Genomic DNA, 22927 nt, shown 5'->3' on the forward strand with positions numbered 1-22927 from the left:
GCTTTTCTGATTTTCGTGACCAAGTTACCTGATGCTAAGTGTACTTAATGTTTTGTCGAGCGATCCATAAACTTACACAAACGCTTGTATTGCTTTCGCTGTAAAGCATCATTTCAAAATCTGAGACGACAGGTGGATTAACAAAAGGCTAAGCTGTGTTTTGCAATATTGCACTTGTGATTTCATGAATATGAATATTTTCTAGTAATATTATTTGACTGTGGCGCTATGCTATGCTATGCTATTCAGCGTTGCTGATGACAATTATCCCGGATCCGTGGTTGATTCCACTGCCACTCCAAAATGTTGCCCTAATATAGTTGAGTGGCAGATGCCTTTATCTAGCTTCTGATGGCCTAGCCAATGGCTGACTTAGCAAGCTACTGTAGCTTTATCTCCCCAGAGACCAGCAAAAATAATAAAATAATAATATATTTATCATTATTATTCTATTATTATAATCATTATTTTATAAATCCTTAGAACTTCTCTGAAGGCATAGAAGGCCAATTGTTCCCCACTGTGTTTGGATTAGTGATAACTCAATTTTACCTCAGCATGCATTTTTTTCACTATAATGAATGTCTAAGGAATCCATATGTTGTTCTGAAATATGAACACAGAAATACCGGACATTTTGAACTCTTATTATGTGGTGATTTGACAAAATTACAATCATGGTCTTAAATTGGACTCGCTTTTTTCTGGTCTTGGTCTTAACTTAGTCTCGGTCTTGACTCGGTCTCGCTCCCGTTCTAGTCGTGGTCTTGTCGATTTGCTCCGGTTTTGGCCTTGAATCGGTCTCGCATTAGGTGGTCTCGAACACAACACTGCCCAATTTGTTTTCAAAATCGTGTTATTGTAGGCAACTGAAACAATTGACACTCTTACAATCTTTTACTATGGCCTTAGATTCCTATTCTCCACTGGAGACCAACACAAATAATTTACCCTTTCCCCTAGATCAACATATTGACGTATTCAAATGCCTTCAGTTTATTGTGAGCCCCGATCGATGGAGTGGAATAACACTGTCACTGGAGATAACGTCCCCATCCATGATCATCTATGGAGCTCATTGAGATTCATCGACTCTCCCTCTCCCTCGACTCCCTCACTCCCTAGACTCCCCCTTCTTCTCTACCTTTTTCCTTCCTGATGCCACCAGACTCCCTCACTCCCTCGATTCCCCCTTCTTCTCTACCTTCTTCCTTCCTGATGCCACCAGACTCCCTCACTCCCTAGACTCCCCCTTCTTCTCTACCTTCTTCCTTCCTGATGCCACCAGACTCCCTCACTCCCTCCCTCGGGATATTCCTCCTTTATTATGTTAGCCCTTAACTGCAGTCAAATGACATAGTGGCTTCATGGGTGTAATGTTATTAATACTTTTAATAATTTCATAATTAATACACTTTTTTATATGCAGAAAGTCAGGTGTTTCAATGTCAAACGGTTTTGTTATATTTCAGTCTTCTGTTCTTTATATGAAGTGTAATATTGGGATGCAAACTCAAAACGTAATACATTTCAACTCTATATCTGCCATGGTATATGTATCTTCTTTTTTTAAGCCCATAACCATTTGTGTGAGGTGTATACTTTTGGTTCAAATTAGATTTGTTTAAATCTACCAAGAAACACTCTGTGACCCTGATTTAGGCCACTGCAGTAAAAGCTTATTAAGTGAGAGTGGCATCAAATTAGCAGTGTGATTGGATTAGCATTAGGCATCAGGACCTGAGAGTGTGATTTGGTTAGCTTTAGGCATCAGGACCTGTGTGTGTGATTGGGTTAGCATTAGGCATCAGGACCTGAGAGTGTGAGTTGGTTAGCTTTAGGCATCAGGACCTGTGTGTGTGATTGGGTTAGCATTAGGCATCAGGACCTGAGAGTGGGATTTGGTTAGCTTTAGGCATCAGGACCTGTGTGTGTGATTGGGTTAGCATTAGGCATCAGGACCTGAGAGTGTGAGTTGGTTAGCTTTAGGCATCAGGACCTGTGTGTGTGATTGGGTTAGCATTAGGCATCAGGACCTGAGAGTGGGATTGGATTAGCTTTAGGCATCAGGACCTGTGTGCGTGATTGGGTTAGCATTAGGCATCAGGACCTGAGAGTGGGATTGGGTTAGCATTAGGCATCAGGACCTTAGAGTGGGATTGGGTTAGCATTAGGCATCAGGACCTTAGAGTGGGATTGGGTTAGCTTTAGGCATCAGGACCTGAGAGTGGGATTGGGTTAGCTTTAGGCATCAGGACCTGTGTGTGTGATTGGGTTAGCATTAGGCATCAGGACCTGAGAGTGGGATTGGGTTAGCATTAGGCATCGGGACCTTAGAGTGGGATTAGGTTAGCATTAGGCATCAGGACCTTAGAGTGGGATTGGGTTAGCATTAGGCATCAGGACCTGATTAAGTTTGTGCTAGAGGAGTTGCCTAATATCGGCATGTCTGATCACCTATACAACATCCAATATGCAGTGATGTGAAGTACTTAAGTAAAAATACTTTAAAGTACTACTTAAGTCATTTTTGTGGGTATTTGTACTTCACTATTTCTATTTTTGACAACTGTTACTTTAACTTCACTACATTCCTAAAGAAAATTCTGTACTTTTTACTCCATACATTTTCCCTGACACCCAAAAGTACTCTACACACTTTGAATCATCAGTTTCTTAGCAATTTCTTGCATGGAATAGCCTTCATTTCCTAGAACAAGAATAGACTGATGAGTTTCAGAAGAAAGGTCTTTGTTTCTGGCCATTTTGAGCCTGTAATCGAACCCACAAATGCTGATGCTCCAGATACTCAACTAGTCTAAAGAAGGCCAGTTTTATTGCTTCTTTAATCAGAACAACAGTTTTCAGCTGTGCTAACATAATTGCAAAAGGGTTTAATTGATCAATTAGCCTTTTAAAAGTCTAAACTTGGATTAGCTAACACAACCGTGCCAATTGGAACACAGGAATCCTCTGTATGCCTATGTAAATATTCCATAAAAAATCATCCGTTTCCAGCTACAATAGTCATTTACAACATTAACAATGTCTACACTGTATTCCTGATTCATTTGATGTTATTTTAATGGTCCCCAAAAAAATGCTTTTCTTTCAAAAACCAGGTCATTTCTAAGTGACCCCAAACTTTTGAACGGGAGTGTAAGTGCTTATGAATGGGATATGGTATTAGGTGCCAGGCGCACCGGTTTGAGTCTCAAGAATTGCAAAACTGCTGGGTTTTTCACGCTCAACAGTTTTCTGTGTGTATCAAGAATGGTCCACCACTCAAAGGACATCCAGCCAACTTGACACAACTGTGGGAAGCGTTAGAGTCAACATGGGCCAGCATCCCTGTGGAACGCTTTCAACACCTTGTAGAGTCCATTCCCTGATGAATTGAAGCTGTTCTGAGGACCAAAGCAGGAGCAAATCAATATTAGGAAGGTGTTCTTAATGTTTTGTACACTCATTGTATACTTCTCACATGAATAGCACCAGGGATATAGCAGAGGGTATATGCTGTTTGACACACATTGTCATTTATAAAATAAAGTTAATGTTGTTGTGCATTTACCAACCTTTGTGTTTACCACTACATCCCACTGTAAACTGTAACCACATTTCATCAGTATGACTTTGCTTAGTGTTTATGGTTCTCTGTGATAAAGGGACGTTTACTCCACAAACATGATGAATTGTGGGCCATTAAACTTCCTGCCAGCCCCATCCGACCGCCTGACAGGCCAGAATGTCAATGAGCTTCGTCTCCTTGTAACCGCTGGCGACCGTGCGCCACCGCTCAATGTCCCCTGTGGCATCATGTGGTTTGTGACATTGTGTGACAGTGTGAAACGCAATGTGTGTGTGTGTGTGTGTGAGAGAGGTTTTGCTGTGCGTTCCACTCCTGTATTCCTCTGGGTTGTGTTCTGCACACTGATTCCCGCAGGAGAGAAGTGTCACCCTGCGCGCACACACACACACACACACACACACCACACACACACACACACACACACACACACACACACACACACACACACACACACACACACACACACACACACACACACACACACACACACACACACACACACACACACACACACACACACACACACACACACACACACACACACACACACACAGACAGAGTGCAGACAGGGGACATGCAGAGTCCCACACAGAATAACAAAAGGACTCCTCCTCTCATCCTTCTCTCCTCCTCTCCTCTCATCCTTCTCCTCTCCTCTCATCCTTCTCTCCTCTCCTCTCATCCTCCTCTCCTCCTCTCCTCTCATCCTTCTCTCCTCCTCTCCTCTCTTCCTTCTTTCCTCTCATCTTACACTCCTCCTCTCTCATCCTCTCCTCTCATCCTCCTCTCCTACCATCTTCTCTCCTCCTATCCTCAGCCACAAAAACTCATCAGGCACCCTCCTATTAGCTGTCTGCTGGACTCAATCACTCTAGCCGGTTTTATAGATTTGTTTCCCTTCTTGTCTCAGGGCATCTGAGGAGAGGTGTGTGTAGGTGTGTGTGTGTGTGTGTGTCTTTGCATGTTTGTATATGTGTGTGTGAGAGAATGTGTTTGAGTGCATGCATGCCTGTGTGTGTGTGTGTGTTGTGTGTGTGTGTGAAGGAAAGAGCCTGACACTGTGATTTGTGCGTATCTAGTGTGTGAGCCAGAATGAGGAACAACTCCATATGTAATGTAATGACAGGGACCTCATTGTGTATGGTGGCCCATGCATTGTCCGAGCTCTCTGAGATATCTTTCGCGACTCAATACGTGGGTGTTCTATGGTTGTGAACACCGTCTGAGGGAATTTCAACTGCGTTTCTTTCTCAATAAAGGAAGAGCAGTTAAAGAACTACATTTCGTTAGGAACTGAATAAAAATAAAATATTGTAGAACGTAGGAAAATCCTTCCTTTTAGTCCTTTGGATGTGGGTCAATGAGCTTTTAACTCGTTAGAGATCTATTTGTAGGGGATTAAAGAAAACAATATCCTTGACATAAAGGGACTCAACCAATCAATCTGTTTGTTGAGTGGTCAATACTTCAATTATGAGAGAGCTCAGCTCAGCAAGTTGACGCCTGGGGGAAAATAGCATATAGCAGGCTTTGAGCTATTACACATCAACACCCCTATGGAAGACATAGAACGAGTTATCTGATAATAAACACAATGGTATAGAGGCAATATTGGTGTGATTTACTGGGTAAGAACCCAGGTTTCCCGAATCGCCATTGCACTGTTTTAGCCTGCTGAGCTAAAGCCTCCTAAGACCATGTCTTCACGTTTCAGGCAAGGTTATTCATCAGGAGAGCAGCGTGGTTCACCGAACCATTTCCATTACGTTGGCACACAGTTCAAGGAAGTGGATGTGTTATAATAAGCACAATGTCAAACACACATCATGCAGAAACACACAAACATGCTTGCAGCTATATCTGGGTTCATTTCACTGTGTAAACGTAGGACCATGGAAAGGCTACATTGAAAATATAGAGAAACTTACCCAACATACGTTCGAAAAAGATTGCAATAAAATAAGTGCATATTCTGAACCAACTTAGGTGACAGTTGTTGCCTTCCTCTCAGCTGATCATAATGCCAGTAACATTTGGAATAAGTGCATTAACCACAAAACTCTTGGGGTCAAACCAAAGAACACATAACAGCTGGCACCCCAGAGTTCTGGGGTTAGTTAACACTTTTCTACATAGGATTACGTAGCAATGCTTCAGTCAGGGTAATTCTACTACCCAGCGGGCAGCATTTGTAATGGGACTTCCCAATAACATCATATTCTGTGTGTAAACTGGTTTTCTGTATGCAGATAACCAGATTACAACCATCTAAAGACGTATTTTTCTGGTTGTGAAAAGGGTGTCTTAAAAACATCCTTTACAACCAGCATACAATATTACTTCATCATTTTGTCATTGCAACCAGTTTTGCCCACTAAGATACTTCTACACTTATAATAGCTAAATAAACATACTGTATTCAATGCCTAACACTGAGCAAACCAATATATAACCACCGGTCAGACAAGGCCTCACACGGATTGTTTCATATTTTCCTCAGTCTGGAGACAAGCCAGGGCATGTCCACAGTACTTTACATAAGATATCTTTACATGAGCTTAAGGGCATATACACAGTCTGTCAGACTGTCACACTTCACTATAAAAGCTTTCCTTTAAGGCATAGAGTTTCAATTTTAGAGGTAGAATAACTCCACATTCTGGGCTTGTTCTAGTATCATGAGTTGCAGAGAAAAGCCACTGTCTGGTTTGTGAAAGCGAGGGGTGAGGGATGGCATGTTACCTGGCTATGACAAACAGCACACAACTGACACCCAAGTAAGCCAGCAGAATATACATCCAGATATCGGGTGAGAGGGGGTTGAGGAAGGAGAAGACGCCCGGGTTGGTTCCGTTGGGCTTGCGGTAGAGGATACTTATCCCCAGGGTCATGAAGGGCTTGGAGAAGTCGATGACCTTCTCCCTCACGTAGGTGATGGCCAACGGAGCCACCGCTAGGTCTGCTTTCTGCGAAGAGAGATGGGGAAGATAGCCTGGTCCCAGATCTGTTTGTGCCATCTTGACAACATGTTTGACGTGATACTGGCTATAGGACAAGATATCAAACAGATCTGGGGCCAGGCTGGTTCACCACATTTGAACCAATTACATTAAAACAGAGACGGGGGGGGGTTGATGGAGTTCACCAATCAGGGGATTTGGTATCACATTAAAAGAGCTGAGATAGACAAGGGAAAAGTCAGGGCGGGCCTTTAAACTAGGTTGTTATATTTTAAATATAACTTACCTTGCTAAATAAAGGTGTAATGTAGTTGGTGGGAACTGGGAAGTCAAAGAACTGGAAAGCGCCCCTATTATAATTTGTGCACCACCCAAAACAGACACCATTTTACTGTAGATGTAACCTCTGAACCCATCTGAAGACCATTTATTTATTTTTATTTAACCTTTACTTAAACAGGGAGTCACACTGAGATTAAAAATCTATTTTACAAGAGAGCCCTGTATACATTACAATAAAAACAGAATAATGAAACTAGAGGTCGACCGATTAATCGGCCATGGCCGATTTCAAGTTTTCATAACAATTGGTAATCTGCATTTTTGGATGCCGATTATGGCCAATTACATTGCACTCCACGAGGAGACTGGGTGGCAGGCGGACCACGTGTTATGCGAGTGCAGCAAGGAGCCAAGGTAAGGTGCTAGCTAGCATTAAACTTATAAAAAACAATCAATCTTAACATAATCACTAGGTAACTACACATGGTTGATGATATTACTAGTTTAACTAGCTTGTCCTGCGTTGCAAATAATCAATGCGGTGCCTGTTAATTTATCATCGAATCACAGCCTACTTCGCCAAACGGGTGATGATTTAACAAGCACATTCGTGAAAAAAGCACTGTCGTTGCACCAATGTACCTAACCTTCAACATCAATGCCTTTCTAAAAATCAATACACAAGTATACTTTTTTAAACCTGTATGTTTAGTTAAAAGAAATTCATGCTAGCAGGCAATATTAACTAGGGAAATTGTGTCACTTCTCTTGCGTTCAGTGCAAGCAGAGTCAGGGTATATGCAGCAGTTTGGGCCGCCTGGCTCATTGCGAACTGTGTGAAGACCATTTCTTCCTAACAAAGACCGTAATTAATTTGCCAGAATTTTACATAATTATGACATAACATTGAAGGTCGTGCAATGTAACAGCAATATTTAGACTTATGGATGCCACCCGTTCGATAAAATACGGAACGGTTCTGTATTTCACTGAAAGGATAAACGTTTTGTTTTGAAATGATAGTTTCCGGACTTGACCATATTAATGACCTAAGGCTCGTATTTCTGTGTGTTTATTATATTATAATCAAGTCTATGATTTGATATCTGACTGAGCGGTGGTAGGCAGCAGCAGGCTCGTAAGCATTCATTCAAACAGCACTTTCCTGCATTTGCCAGCAGCTCTTCGCAATGCTTGAAGCACAGCGCTATTTATGACTTCAAGCCTATCAACTCCCCAGATTAGGCTGGCAATACTATAGTGCCTATAAGAACATCCAATAGTCAAAGGTATATGAAATACAAATGCTATAGAGAGAAATAGTCCTATAATTCCTATAATAACTACAACCTAAAACTTCTTAACTGGGAATATTGAAGACTCATGCTAAAAGGAACCACCAGCTTTCATATGTTCTCATGTTCTGAGCAAGGAACTTAAACGTTAGCTTTTTTACATGGCACATATTGCACTTTTACGTTCTTCTCCAACACTGTGTTTTTGCATAATTTAAACCAAATTGAACATGTTTCATTATTCATTTGAGACCTTATTGATTTTTATTTCTGTATTATATTAAGTTAAAATAAAAGTGCCCATTCAGTATTGTTGTAATTGTCATTATTACAAATATATATATAAAAATTGTCCGATTAATTGGTATCGTCTTTTTTTGGTCGTCCAAGAATCGTCATCGGTATCAGCGTTGAAAGATCATAATCGGTCGACCTCTAAATAAAACATACACATATATGTGTTTAAAACAATATAATTCAGGACACAATCAACCAAAATAAACATATTTAATAAAAGCAATCACATTCAACTACATAAAAGTCGTCAATCAGTATTTAAACTGCCTGAGTGACACCAGCACATCTAACTGCAGTGAACTCCGCAGATTGTTCCACAAATTAGGGGCAAAAAAACGAAATGCTGATTTTCCCAAATCTGTGGAGACTGAAGGGATCTCTAGTGTTATCCATTTCTGAGAACGGGTTTAGATAACGTATGACTCTTAACTTAATTAATGACGTTACATATGGAGGGAGTCTCTGTCAGATTGCTTTGTAAATAAATGAAAGAGAATGCAGCTCTCTTCTTACAGACAGAGAGGTCCATCCCACATGTTATACTGACTACAATGATGAGTCCTAACATTGTCCCCTGTGATAAAACGTACTGTGGAATGATAGACTGCGTCCAAGGGTTTCAAAACAGCATGTAAACAATATCACCAAAATCCAATACAGGGAGAAACGTTGTTTGAACAATCTTTCCCCTATTTTCAATATTGAGGCATGATTTATTTCGATATATAAAAACTATCTTGGATCTTAGCTTCTTAGTCAGATTTTATATATGTGTTGTGAAGGACAACTTGTCATCAATCCAACCCAGGTACTTATATTGAGAAACAAGCTCAATTTGGGCTCCATTTGTAGCACACATATGCAGGTCCTCAGGGTCAACCATGAAGCTCCATTATAGACATAACCTCTGAACCTATCTGAAGCCTGTGAAATTCCATTACAGACATAACCTCTGAACCTATCTGAAGACCATGAAACTCCATTACAGACAAGACCATGAAACTCCATTATAGACATAACCTCTGAACCTATCTGAAGACCATGAAGCTCCACTATAGACATAACCTCTGAACCTATCTGAAACCTGTGAAGCTCCATTACAGACATAACCTCTGAACCTATCTGAAGACCATGAAGCTCCATTATAGACATAACCTCTGAACCTATCTGAAACCTGTGAAGCTCCATTACAGACATAACCTCTGAACCTATCTGAAGACCATGAAGCTCCATTATAGACATAACCTCTGAACCTATCTGAAACCTGTGAAGCTCCATTACAGACAAGACCATGAAACTCCATTATAGACATAACCTCTGAACCTATCTGAAACCTGTGAAGCTCCATTACAGACATAACCTCTGAACCTATCTGAAGCCCGTGAAGCTATCCATGATCCAACCAATCGTATCCTTGTCAACACGGCAACCCACCAATGACCACAATGGTAACCATGACAATAGTCCACTTCTCCTCCCCCTACTCACATGGTCCATGAGCTCCCTGACCATGCCGTTCCACTGGCCCGTGCTCTCCTCCAGCGCCCCGTACTTCCCGTCCTCCACCAGGCGCACCTATTAATGAGAATAAGAATGACAACAGCAACAACTATTAATATTAATAATAACAATATATGTCATTTAGTAGACACTTGTAGTAGTACACAAATTCATTTTCATACCATCGTGATTGATCCCAGAACCCTGGTGTTACAAGCACCATGCTACGCCAACTGAGACACATGGGAAGCCACTCACCTCATAGCGGAAGCCCAGGATCGCTGAGAGCTCGCGGAGAAGGTCGATGCAATAGCCTTCAAAGCGGTCGTTGCCGTACAGCGGCTTGTCTGACTTCTTGAACATCACGTAGGGCTCCACCTGTTAAGGAAACATGGGGGAGGGGGGAGGAGATGGAAGGAGAAGAAGAAAGGAGAGAGAGGCAGAGAGGGGGCAAAAGACAAAGGTAGTTTGGTATTTGTTGGCCTTTTATTAGGATCTCCAGTAGCTGTTGAGGAAGCAGCAGCTTCTCTTCCTGGGATCCACACAAAACATGAAACATGACATACAGTGGGAAGAAAATGTATGTGAACCCTTAAGAATTACCTGAATTTTTACCAAAATTTGGCATAAAATGTTATCTGATCTTCATGTAAGTCACAACAATAGACAAACACAGTCTGCTTAAACTAATAACACACAAACAATTACAATTTTTCATGTCTTTACTGAACACACCGTGTAATCATTCACAGTGCAGGTTGGAAAAAGTATGTGAACCCTTGGATTTAATAACAGGTTGACCCTCCTTTGGCAGCAATAACCTCAACCAAACGTTTTCTGTAGTTGCGGATCAGACCTGCACAACGGTCAGGAGGAATTTTGGACCGTTTCTCTTTACAAAACTGTTTCAGTTCCACAATATTCTTGGGATGTCTGGTGTGAACTACTCTCTAAAGGTCATGACACAGCATCTCAATCGGCTTGAGGTCAGGACTGACTGGTCCACTCCAGAAGGTGTATTTTCAAACCATTCTGTTATTGATTTACTTCTGGGTTTTGGAATGTTGTTCTGTTGCATCACCTAACTTCTGTTGAGCTTCAATTGGCAGACAGATAGCCTTACATTCTTCTGCAAAATGTCTTGATAAACTTGGGAATACATTTTTCTGTCGATGACAGCAAGCTGTCCAGGCCCTGAGGCAGCAAAGCAGCCCCAAACCATGATGCTCCTTCGACTGTAGTTTCCAGTTGAGATGAGGTTTTGATGTTGGTGTGCTGTGCCTTTTTTTCTCCACACATAGTGTTGTGTGTTCCTTCCAAACAACACAACTTCAGTTTTATCTGTCCACAGAATATTTTGCCATTAGCACTGTGGAATATCCAGGTGCTCTTTTGCGAACTTCAGACTCGCAGCAATGTTTTTTTTGGACAGCAGTGGCTTCTTCCATGATGTCCTCCCATGAACGCCATTCTTGTTTAGTGTTTTACGTATTGTAGACTCGTCAACAGAGATGTTAGCATCTTCCAGAGATTTCTGTAAGTCTTTAGCTGACACTCTAGGATTCTTCTTAACCTCATTGAGCATTCTGCGCATTCTGCGCATCTATGGAAGACGGCCACTCCTAGGAAGAGTAGCAACAGTGCTGAAATTTCTCCATTTATAGACAATTTGTCTTACCGTGGACTGACTTTTAGAGATACTTTTGTAATCTTTTCCAGAATTTATGCAAGGCAACCATTCTTAATCTTAGGTCTTCTGAGATCTCTTTTGTTCGAGGCATGGTTCACATCAGGCAATGCTTCTTGTGAATAGCAAACTCACATTTTGTGAGTGTTTTTTATGGGGCAGGGCAGCTCTAACCAAAATCTCCAATCTTGTCTCATTGATTCGACTCCAGGTTAGTTGACTCCTGACTCCAATTAGCTTTTGGAGAAGTCATTAGCCTAGGGGTTCACATACTTTTCCCAAGCTACACTGTGAATGTTTAAATTATGTATTCAATATAGACAAGAAACATACAATAATGTGTGTGATATTAGTTAAAGCACACTGTGTTTGTCTATTTTTGTGACTTTTATGAAGGTCAGATCAAATTTTATGCCAAATTTATGCAGAAATCCAGGTAATTCCAAAGGGTTCACATACTTTTTCTTGCCACTGTAGTACTGAACATTAATAGACAAGAACAGCTCAAGGACAGAACTACATCAATTTTAAAAAGGCACACGAGCCTACATATCAATACAAACCCACAAACTATCTAGGTCAAATAGGGGATAGGCATTGTGCCGTAAGGTGTTGCTTTATCTGTTTTTAGAAACCAGGTTTGTTGTTCATTTGAGCAATTTGAGATGGAACTGTATGCTTTCTTGCATTTGTTCTGGATTTGGGGACTGTGAAAAGACCCCTGGTGGCATGTCTGGTGGGGTAAGTGTGTGTCTCAGAGCTGTGTGTAAGTTCACTATGCAAACAATTTGGGATTTTCAACACATTAATGTTTCTTAGAAAAATAAGAAGTGATGCAGTCAGTCTCTCCTCAACTCTTAGACATGCATAGTATTTATATTAGTCCTCTGATTACAATAAAGAGCAAGACGTGCCGCTCTATTCTAGGTCAAATGCAGCTTAACTAGGTGTTTCCTTGCAGCACTCGACCACACGACTGGACAATTATCAAGATAAGATAAAACTAGAGCCTGCAGGACTTGCTTTTTGGAGTGTGGTGTCAAAAAAGCAGAGCATCTCTTTATTACAGACAGACTTCTCCCCATGACAGTTTTTTACCTAGAGAGCTGCCCTGCGGTACACCTCACTTTACATATTTGACATTAGATAAGCTTCCATTAAAGAAAACCCACTGAGATCTATTAGATAGATACTGTAGCTCTGCATTCACAATATGGCAGAGGTTGAAAAGCCATAACACACATTCTTTACAACTAGGTTATGAGCAATCATATCAAAGACTGCACTGAAATCTAACAGTACAGCTCCCACAATCGTGTTATTATCAATTTCTTTCAACCAATCATCAGTCATTTGTGTCAGTGCAGTACATGTTGAGTGTCCTTCTCTATAAGCATGCTGAAAGTCTGTTGTTAATTTGTTAACAGAGAAATAGCATTATATTTGGTCAAACACCATTTTCCCCAACAGTTTGTTAAGAGCTGGCAGCAAGCTGATCGGTCTGCTGTTAGAACCAGTAAAGGCTGCTTTACCACTCTTGGGTAGCGGAATGACTTTGGCTTCCCTCCAGGCCTGAGGACAAAGATTTGCTCTAGGCTCAGATTAAAGATATGACAGATAGGAGTGGCTATAGAGTCAGCTAACATCCTCAGTAGCTTTACATCTAAGTTGTCAATGCCAGGATGTTTGTCATTATTGATCGATAACAATTTTTCCACCTCTCCCACACTAACTTCACAAAAGTCTTTCTTGCAATGCTTTTCTTACATTATTTGTTCTTTAATGCATGAGTACGATGGCTCACTGTTCATTGTTGGAATTTCCTGTCTAAGTTTTCCCACTTTGCCAATGAAGTAATCATTAAAATATTTGGCAACATCAAATAAGGGAGGGGGAAACAGGGGAGAGAGAGGTGGAGAAAGGGAAGAGAGAAAATATGGAGAAGAGAGAGCAGAGAAAGACAGCAACAAAGAGTGTCAAAAAAGGAACGAGAAAGAGAATGATGAGAAAAGAGAGAAAAAAAACATCATACTCCATCCATGTCTGGTCTAGTAGTGTATGTTAGACTATGAAGTCCTATCCTTGATAGTACCGAAGGGTTAAATCTGTGCTGTCAGTCGTTGTGACTTCAGTGATGGAGACAGAGACCTAACCCTTCAGTGATGCTGTGTGAGGCTCCAGACAGACAGAGACCTAGCCTTCAGTGATGCTGCTGTGAAGCTACAGACAGACAGAGACCTATCCTTCAGTGATGCTGCTGTGTGCCTGTATAGGGCTACATACAGACAGAGACCTAGCCTTCAGTGATGCTGCTGTGAAGCTACAGACAGACAGAGACCTATCCTTCAGTGATGCTGCTGTGTGCCTGTATAGGGCTTCATACAGACAGATACCTAGCCTTCAGTGATGCTGCTGTGAGGCTACAGACATACAGAGACTTCAGTGATGCTGCTGTGAGGCTACAGACATACAGAGACCTATCCCTTCAGTGATGCTGCTGTGTGCCTGTATAGGGCTACATACAGACAGATACCTAGCCTTCAGTGATGCTGCTGTGAGGCTACAGACATACAGAGACTTCAGTGATGCTGCTGTGAGGCTACAGACATACAGAGACCTATCCCTTCAGTGATGCTGCTGTGTGCCTGTATAGGGCTACATACAGACAGATACCTAGCCTTCAGTGATGCTGCTGTGTGCCTGTATAGGGCTACATACAGACAGATACCTAGCCTTCAGTGATGCTGCTGTGAGGCTACAGACATACAGAGACTTCAGTGATGCTGCTGTGAGGCTACAGACATACAGAGACCTATCCCTTCAGTGATGCTGCTGTGTGCCTGTATGGGGCAACATACAGACAGATACCTAGCCTTCAGTGATGCTGCTGTGTACCTGTATGGGGCTACAGACATACAGATACCTAGCCAAATGTGTGTTTACCAGTATGGTGGAGACGCGGAGGGATTTGTTAGCCAGAGAGTCTGTGATGTTGGTTGTCTTGCTCTTGTGGTTCTCCGTCATGTTCAGGCCACTGGGAGGGTCCCACGTTCCTATCTGTGGGTGACACATTTCTCATGTGATAAAATGGTAATTAGTGAAGCACGATATTACATTTTTGGCCGATACCGATATCTGATATTTTCCTTGCCAAAAAAACGATAACCGATACCCGATATTGAAAATGTTAGTGTTCTTTTAAGCGTTCTAGTACAGTTAAATAGTTAACACACACACATGGACACAGCGGTCTAAGGCACTGCATCTCAGTGCAAGTTGCGTCACTACAGTCCCTGGGTTGAATCCAGGCTGTATCACATCTGGCCATTATTGGGAGTCCCATAGGGTGGTGCACAATTGGCCCAGCTTCGTCTGGGTTTGGCCGGGGTAGGCCGTCATTGTAAATAAGAATTTGTTCTTAACTGACTTGCTTAGTTAAATAAAGGTTACACACACACACACACACACAAACACACAAACACACACACACACACACACACACTGACCAAAAAGTTATTTTGTTGGCATTTACGTATGTCCCCATTACCAGTAAAACATAATCAAAACCTATTTCATTCACTGACTTGCTGTGCTGTTTAGTTGTTCATTTGTTCAGTCGTTTCATTCTCAAACAGGATTTCTATGGAACCCCGTTTGGGTCTTTGCTATAGAATGCCGTTTTGGTCTTTGCATGTCAAAAAAGAAAACAATGACCAGTAGATAACACTATTTGACGTGTCAAATAAGCTTGTTGACCAATCAGGACCTGAATTTGACTGCAAATCACATAATAATTTAACACGTTCATACATTTTTGACCTAGTTATTGCACATTGATTACACTATCACTTGCATTTCATGTCACAACGATTCATCGATACGTATGCTATGATGCTGGTAAAGTTGTCTTGCGCACCTACAGTGCTGGTCATACAAAAAGGATGCAAACAATGTTCTTCCCCAAAAACAGCAAAATTACATGATCTGTTTCAGTAGCTATAGCTAGCTAACTATATAGCTAGGTGTCATCATCTAAAATAACCCTAATTTATAAGACCCATCTATGTGAAGCTAGCCACAATAAGGATTAGCCGCAATAGTGGACTTTGAGGTTAGCCTTCAAAATAAATTAGGTCATAACTCAACTATTTGAATTAATTTGCATCACTGTCAATGACATACTTTTATTTTGAAGGCAAACTGCAAATTCTACTATTGTGCCTAATCCTTATTGTGGCTAGCTTCACAACACATAACCAAGTCCGGTCGAGCGTCACTAACCTGATGAAGCTAGCTGGCTGCTTATAACGTTAGCTTTGGGCAACAGGGTTAAGTAGCTGGCTAACTATTTATTTTCATGAACTGAAGTTCAATTTCAATAGGCGAACAACAAGTGGCAACCTAGCTAATACTTACTCACAAGGATTCCTAAATCATTGCCAAGAATAATGACATTGACTGCAGTTTCTACTGGTCATTGTTTTTAGGCTGGTTGTATTGGTGCTAGCTAGGTACCAAGCTAAAGCTAGCTACCCCAGAAGTTGTGGTCAATCAAATTATGCTTTATTACCAACGCGGTATTGCAAACACATCGTTCGCGTCCGGTGTTTGCTTGTTTGCAGACTTTTTTGTACAGCTTTGACAGTGCTACTGTGTCTTTTTTGACACGCAAAGACCCAAATGGCGTTCCATAGTATGTATGTCGTGAAGCTAATAGCAGTGACACTATTACTGTGTAACTCCGGTAGGGCAACATCTGAAAAATAGCGCACGTGATAGTGTGTACCGGTGCTCGACCAGTCGGTGAAGGCCAACATCACCCACTACAGAGAACGGTTGATTGTCAAGGGCAATAAATTCCATTATCTTGGCTTTAATGGATTTCACCTTTTGAGTTGTCTCGTTGAAATTTTCTTATTCTTTCAAATGACTGCTCGACTTGTTGACTGCTCGATCCACACAGCAGACATTGTGGGCTTGGTTAAGGATGCTGTGTTGCACGTGTAGCACAATATTTTACGTGGCGTTATTACATCATGTACCTACGTTATATAGATATGCATGTCAGCTTTGACATCGGTTTTGCCCATCGGCGTTAAACTAGACATCAGCGGAATCCGATGTTGGCATTTTTAGCTAATATCGTCCAATTCCGATATGTTCACCGATATATCATTCATCCCTAATGGTAATTTATGTACACAGCACTGTGCCATCCTAAGACAGAACACCCCTTTCCTTAAGAACAAAATGGTCTTTAGAAGAAAGTTATTCTCAATTATGTCATTATACTTGAACAATATGAACCAATCAGAAATAATGACGACGAGAAACCAGGAAATTGAGTAATGTAATTATTCAAGAAACCAGGGCAAAAAGTACATTGGTAAGCAAACAGTCAAAGTATTGTATACAGTGGTGAAAATACTCTTACCAAAATGGAGGACAGTAGAACAATACATACCATTTACATTTAACTTATTTTACTATTTCTGGGGTGAAAAGTCAAAAACACAAAAACACAAAGGAAACATTTGTTTTAATGATATGTACTGTGTATGTATTTTGTTGTGATAATTATGTTTTTAAATAAAATACATTACAAAAACCTCAGTCTGTGTGATTGACAGGAGTGATGACCAGAGGGGCAGAGTTTTTACCACCATCATTAAGACAGGGGCAGAAGTATGGATAGATTCTCTCAGTGAAGGTGCAGCCAGTGAAAGAGTAGATATGACACCTGGCCTCCACATCGTAAAAGGAGACCTGACCCTCCTCATAATCCACAAACACCCCCACCTTCTGGGGCTTCTCTCTCAGGAGGAAGTTGACAGCTGGGTCATCATTAGCTGCATATTCATTTGCGTTCCTCAGCCATATGGTCCAGTAGCCATTCTCAGGACCCAGGAAAATGTCATTCTTCCTGTTGATGGACTCTTTGGCCACTCCTAAATCCCATTTAGTCTTCTCCTTGACTTGCACCTCATAGTATAATCTCCCAGAGAAGCCATCTTTTCCCAGGACACTGGCACCCTTTGAAAACCTCTTTGGGTTGTCAGGGAGATTCTGTTCTCTAATTCCATATCTGACTTGTTTCCTGTCCTCAGAGAGGATGAGAGAGGGGTGGGCTGTATCAGGGTCCAGAGTGACATCCACTGACCACTGCTGCATCCACTTCAGCTCAGCATCACACAACTTCTTCACTTCACTCCTGATTGTCTCATGCAGCTGAGACATAGCTCTCCTCACTGTCTCCACACTCAGACTGCGGTGAACACTGATCTCAGACCAGTCCTTGTTAGGTGGAAGGCTGCAGAGGGATGGGGAGCTCTGAAGGAGGTGGAGGTGGTCCTCAGTGTGTGACAGCTGCTTCAGCTCACTGCGTCTCCTACGTAGATCAGTGATTTCCTGCTCCAGATCTATAATGAGTCCTTCAGCACGCCTCTCGGTTGCTTTCTGCTTCTCCTCAACTACCTCAATGAGCTCAACCTGGCTTCTCTCAATGGAGCGCACCAGAGCAGTGAAGACCTGCACGCTGTCTGCTATCTCTCTCTTTGCTTCTCTCTTGCTGATCTCTACTGAGTGTTTCATTTCCTGAACCTTCTGCAGTCGCTCGTGGATCATCTGCTGCACTTCTGCCTCTGTCTGCCCCAGCTGAGCCTTCTTTTTTCCATACTCTTCCTCTAGAGGGACAGTGTAGTGAGTCTTGTGGTCTGTTTTCTTGCACTGGACACAAACACACATCTGATCAGTCCTACAGAACAGGTCCAGAGGTTTGTTATGCTCCTTACACATCCTGTCTTCCAGCCTCTTTACTGGGTCAATCAGCTCATGTCTCTTCAGGGCTGGGGCTATCTGATGAGGCTGCAGGTGAGTCTCACAGTATGAAGTCAGACAGACCAGGCATGACTTCAGAGCCTTCAGCTTCGTCCCAGTGCACACGTCACAGGCCACTCTCCCAAGCTCGGCAAAGTTTTGGTCTGGGCTGCGGCTAGCTCTCAGTTGAACTGACTTCCTGAACTGAGCAGCCATCTCAGAAATGAAAGCATCGATGCAAATATCAGGTCTCCTGTCGAATTTCTTTCTACAGATTGGACATTGGCACAGGTCATCACTGTCCCAGTACTTTCTGATGCAGGCCATGCAGAAGTTGTGTCCACATGAAATGGTCACTGGCTCAGTGAACACGTCCAGACAGATAGAGCACAGGAAGTTCTCTTCAGACAGGAGAGTGTTGCATAACGCCATATCTAGACAGAGACCAAAAGTGAAACCATTGAGCAATTCCTTGAATCTCTCAGCTCTCGTAGTTGATAATTCATTAAGTGTATTTGAGTGTAAATTCAAAACTAGTTGTAAAAATGTCATTATGATACAAGTTAATCTTGATAAATGGTTTCACCATAGAGATTGGAAATCATCCTAAATTAGTCATAAAACAGGTAAAGACATGAACACGGTAGTTAGTCAGTTGTCTCCTCTCACCTGCGTGTGTCTGTGATTGCTGTCTCTGTTCTTTCTGTTTGTGAAAGAGGTCTGGAGAATGTATAGTTAGTTCAGAGAGACTAGTAGGTCTAAAGAGTCTGAGAAACCTTTTCTGTGCTACCTTCTTTAGTTTCACTTCAGCAGAATGACTTTAACATGCTCCTCCCCTTCCGATACTGCTATTGGCTACAGCCCTGAATCATAGAGCTTTTCCCAAATGTACCGCAAGTTTGGTTAGAGTTTTGTTTTCTTTTGTTTTCAAAGATATCTTGGTATGTTTAAAACACAACTTAATAACCTCATAGAAAGGTAAGCTACAGGTATTTGGAAAGAGTGAAGGAAAATCCAAAGGAATGTTGAAAAGACACACACACACCTTTTCCAGTCCGTCCTCCTTAAGACTGATCACGTCCAGGTCGAAGTCTGTCCTCAGTCCGTTGGTTCTGTTGAAGAGGATGCGTCCAGTCAAGCCATCCCAATGGGCCTATAGAGACACACACACACACACACACACACACACACACACACACACACACACACACACACACACACACACACACACACACACACACACACACACACACACACACACACACACACACACACACACACACACACACACACACACACACACACACACACACACACACACACGTACACACAGACACGCACGCACACACACACACACACACACACACACACAGAGCCACGCACACGCACACGCACAGACACGCACGCGCACACACGCACAGACACAGACACAGACACAGACGCGCACACGCGCACACACACACACCACCCAATTCAACTAAAAAAACAATCCAAAGTGTCCAAATTGTATCCCTCAATTACCCATAATCCTACATGCTCTTTCATTGTATTTCGATCCAAAACCAAAGCCCCGCAATGTTTCCATTTCAATTAGCTAGCCGTTCCATCTGGCTCTCTCCACACTGTCTGCATTTCACAACAACAGACAACAGAGAGGTGGCTTGTTTGACAGGTATAAGAGGTCATTACGCTGTGAAGTTGGTTGGTGGTCCTTGAAGTTTCACTTCAAAGTGATTGGAGGATCAGAGAGACAGCGTGGGGAGAGATATGAGAGATGGAGCGGAGAGGAGGGAGGGGGAGGAGGGGAGGAGAGAGGGAGAAAGGGAAGAAAGTACAATGGTTCGTTCTGTAAATAACCTACAATAACACCGCACACACAATGACAGCGCGCTCGTCTACAAAGCGAATGGCTGACCTTAGTGACCTTAGTGACTGGCGTTCGAGAGATGTAAGGGGGCTTTGATATAGACACACTCCGAGATATGGTTATGCAGACAGGTAGAGATGTCTTCCTTATCTCTGTCTCTATTATGCGTGATAGGACCACACACACACACACACACACACACACACACACACACACACACACACACACACACACACACACACACACACACACACACACACACACACACACACACACACACACACACACACACACACACACACAGTGCCCTCTGTAATTATTGGGACAGTAAAAAAAAATTCTTCTTTTGGCTCTGTACTCCAGCACTTTGTTGTATAAAACGTAATTCTTGTCACATTAGCGCACATTAGCAACAACCGTCCCGGTTTAGGGACACCCATCCTGTAAAGGTTAACTTCTTATGGCTGGGGGCAGTATTGAGTAGCTTGGATGAATAAGGTGCCCAGAGGTGCCCAGAGTAAACTGCCTGCTCCTCAGTCTCAGTTGCTAATATATGCATATTATTAGTATATTTGGATAGAAACCACTCTGAAGTTTCTAAAACTGTTTGAATGATGTCTGTAAGTATAACAGAACTCATATGGCAGGCAAAAACCTGAGAAAAAATCCAACCAGGAAGTGGGAAATCTGAGGTTGGTCGATTTTCAACTCAGCCCCTATTGAAGATACAGTGGGATATTGGTTATGTTGCACTTCCCAAGGCTTCCACTAGATGTCAACCGTCTTTAGAAACTTGTTTGAGGCTTCTACTGTAAAGGGGGGCTGAATGAGAGGGGATTGAGTCAGAGGTCTGGCAGAGTGCCAAGAGCTGGTCACGCGCATTCACATGAGAGGTAGCTCCCGTTCCATTTGCTTTTTCTGAAGACAAAGGAATTCTCCGGTTGGGACATTATTGAAGATTTATGTTAAAAACATCCTAAAGATTGATTCTATACATCGTTTGACATGTTTCTACGGACTGTAATGGAACTTTTTGACATTTCGTCTGCAACTAGTGAACGCGCTTCGTGAGTTTTGATTTGTTTACCAAACGCGGTAACAAAAGTAGCTATTTGGACATAAATGATGGACATTATCGAACAAATCAAACATTTATTGTGGAACTGGGAGTCCTGGGAGTGCATTCTAATGAAGATCATCAAAGGTAAGTGAATATTTATAATGTTATTTCTGACTTCTGTTGACTGCACAATATGGCGGATATCTTTTTGTCTTGATTGGGCTCTGAGCACCGACCTCAGATTATTGCATGGTTTGCTTTTTCCGTAAAGCTTTTTTGAAATCTGACACAGCGGTTGCATTAAGGAGAAGTGGATCTAAAATTCCATGTATAACACTTGTATCCTTGATCAACGTTTATTATGAGTATTTCTGGAAATTGATGTGACTCTCTGCAAAATCACCGGATGTTTTTGGAACTACTGAACATAACGCGCCAATGTAGACTGAGATTTTTTGATATAAATATGAACTTTACCAAACAAAACATACATGTATTGTGTAACATGAAGTCCTATGAGTGTCATCTGATGAAGATCATCAAAGGTTAGTGATTAATTTTATCTCTATTTCTGCTTTTTGTGACTCCTGTCTTTGGCTGGAAAAATGGCTGTGCTTTTCTGTGATTTGGCGGTGACCTAACATAATCGTTTGTGGTGCTTTCGCTGTAAAGCCTCATTGAAATCGGACACTGTGGTGGGATTGACAACAAGATTACCTTTAAAATGGTATAAGATTCTTGTATGTTTGAGGAATTTTAATTATGAGATTTCTGTTGTTTGAATTTGGCGCCCTGCACTTTTAACTGGCTGTTGTCAATCCCGTTAACGGGATTGCAGCCATAAGAAGTTTAAGGTCAGTTTGCCATATTGTTCTGAGGTTTTTACAGTCTTTACTCAGCAGATGATTAAATATTGAGTAAAAAAATGCTGCTTTATATTTGGGTAATTCTAAATACTCCGCTATTGGGTTATTTCCTGGATTTTGTTGATATCCGGTCAACAAACATTCATACTCATATTTCCAGAAATGTCCCTTGTCTCCCACATCATATTGTTGTACCAAATCTGAGTACGACATTGAAACCTCTTCATTGTACAGATCACCTATAATATGAATTCCTTTCATTAGCCATTGTTTCCAGTACCCAGACTTCCCTCCTATCTGTAGCCTAGGATTGTGCCACAATGATGAGTAACCTTTAAGATGTGAAATCCCACATATCTTGTGTAATGTTCTCCACACCTCTTTTGAGTGTAACAAAATTGGGTTAGGAGTTTCAACAGACTTCTCCCCTGTAAAGTGCTGATATTTCTAAACGGTTCACCCGATATGGATGAAAATCCCCTCAAGTTAAAGCTGACAGTCGGCACTTTAACCTCATAGTCGTTGTTTGATTTCAAATCTAAACTGTTGAAGTATAGAGCCAAAAGAAGAAAAATAGCTTCACTGTCCCAATAATTAGGGAGGGCACTGGATAGTAACACATGCACCTGCATCTACACTCACAGATATGTCGTCACATACACAAAAAGGTAAACACAGCCACAGATTCACACGGTGCATATATAA

At 41.8% G+C, this 22927-nt stretch overlaps 2 protein-coding genes across 2 annotated transcripts in view; both read right to left on the bottom strand.

Moving 5' to 3' along the window:
- The window catches only part of LOC139556057 (glutamate receptor ionotropic, kainate 2-like), a 174588-nt gene that overhangs the window by 36606 nt on the left and 115055 nt on the right, over positions 1 to 22927 (bottom strand). Inside the window, exons 9-13 of the mRNA XM_071369545.1 lie at positions 19475 to 19582; positions 14557 to 14670; positions 10185 to 10304; positions 9915 to 10001; positions 6335 to 6558 (exon numbers count right to left, since the gene is read on the bottom strand). Of these exons, the coding sequence (XP_071225646.1) occupies positions 6335 to 6558; positions 9915 to 10001; positions 10185 to 10304; positions 14557 to 14670; positions 19475 to 19582 (653 nt within the window). The remainder of the gene's footprint in view (positions 1 to 6334; positions 6559 to 9914; positions 10002 to 10184; positions 10305 to 14556; positions 14671 to 19474; positions 19583 to 22927) is intronic.
- LOC139556058 (E3 ubiquitin-protein ligase TRIM39-like) lies at positions 16955 to 19435 on the bottom strand. Its single transcript, XM_071369546.1, has 2 exons — positions 19099 to 19435; positions 16955 to 18863 (listed from the first exon to the last, which is right to left on the bottom strand). Exon 2 carries the CDS (start codon positions 18859 to 18861, stop codon positions 17224 to 17226), a length of 1638 nt encoding a protein of 545 aa, XP_071225647.1. The 5' UTR covers positions 18862 to 18863; positions 19099 to 19435; the 3' UTR covers positions 16955 to 17223.

The sequence above is a fragment of the Salvelinus alpinus genome, chromosome 27, assembly GCF_045679555.1.
Source record: "Salvelinus alpinus chromosome 27, SLU_Salpinus.1, whole genome shotgun sequence".
Taxonomy (NCBI): domain Eukaryota; kingdom Metazoa; phylum Chordata; class Actinopteri; order Salmoniformes; family Salmonidae; genus Salvelinus; species Salvelinus alpinus.

Coding starts and splice junctions, on each gene's coding strand:
- LOC139556058 (XM_071369546.1), bottom strand. CDS start 18,861: ATGGCGTTATGCAACACTCTCCTGTCTGAAGAGAACTTCCTGTGCTCT.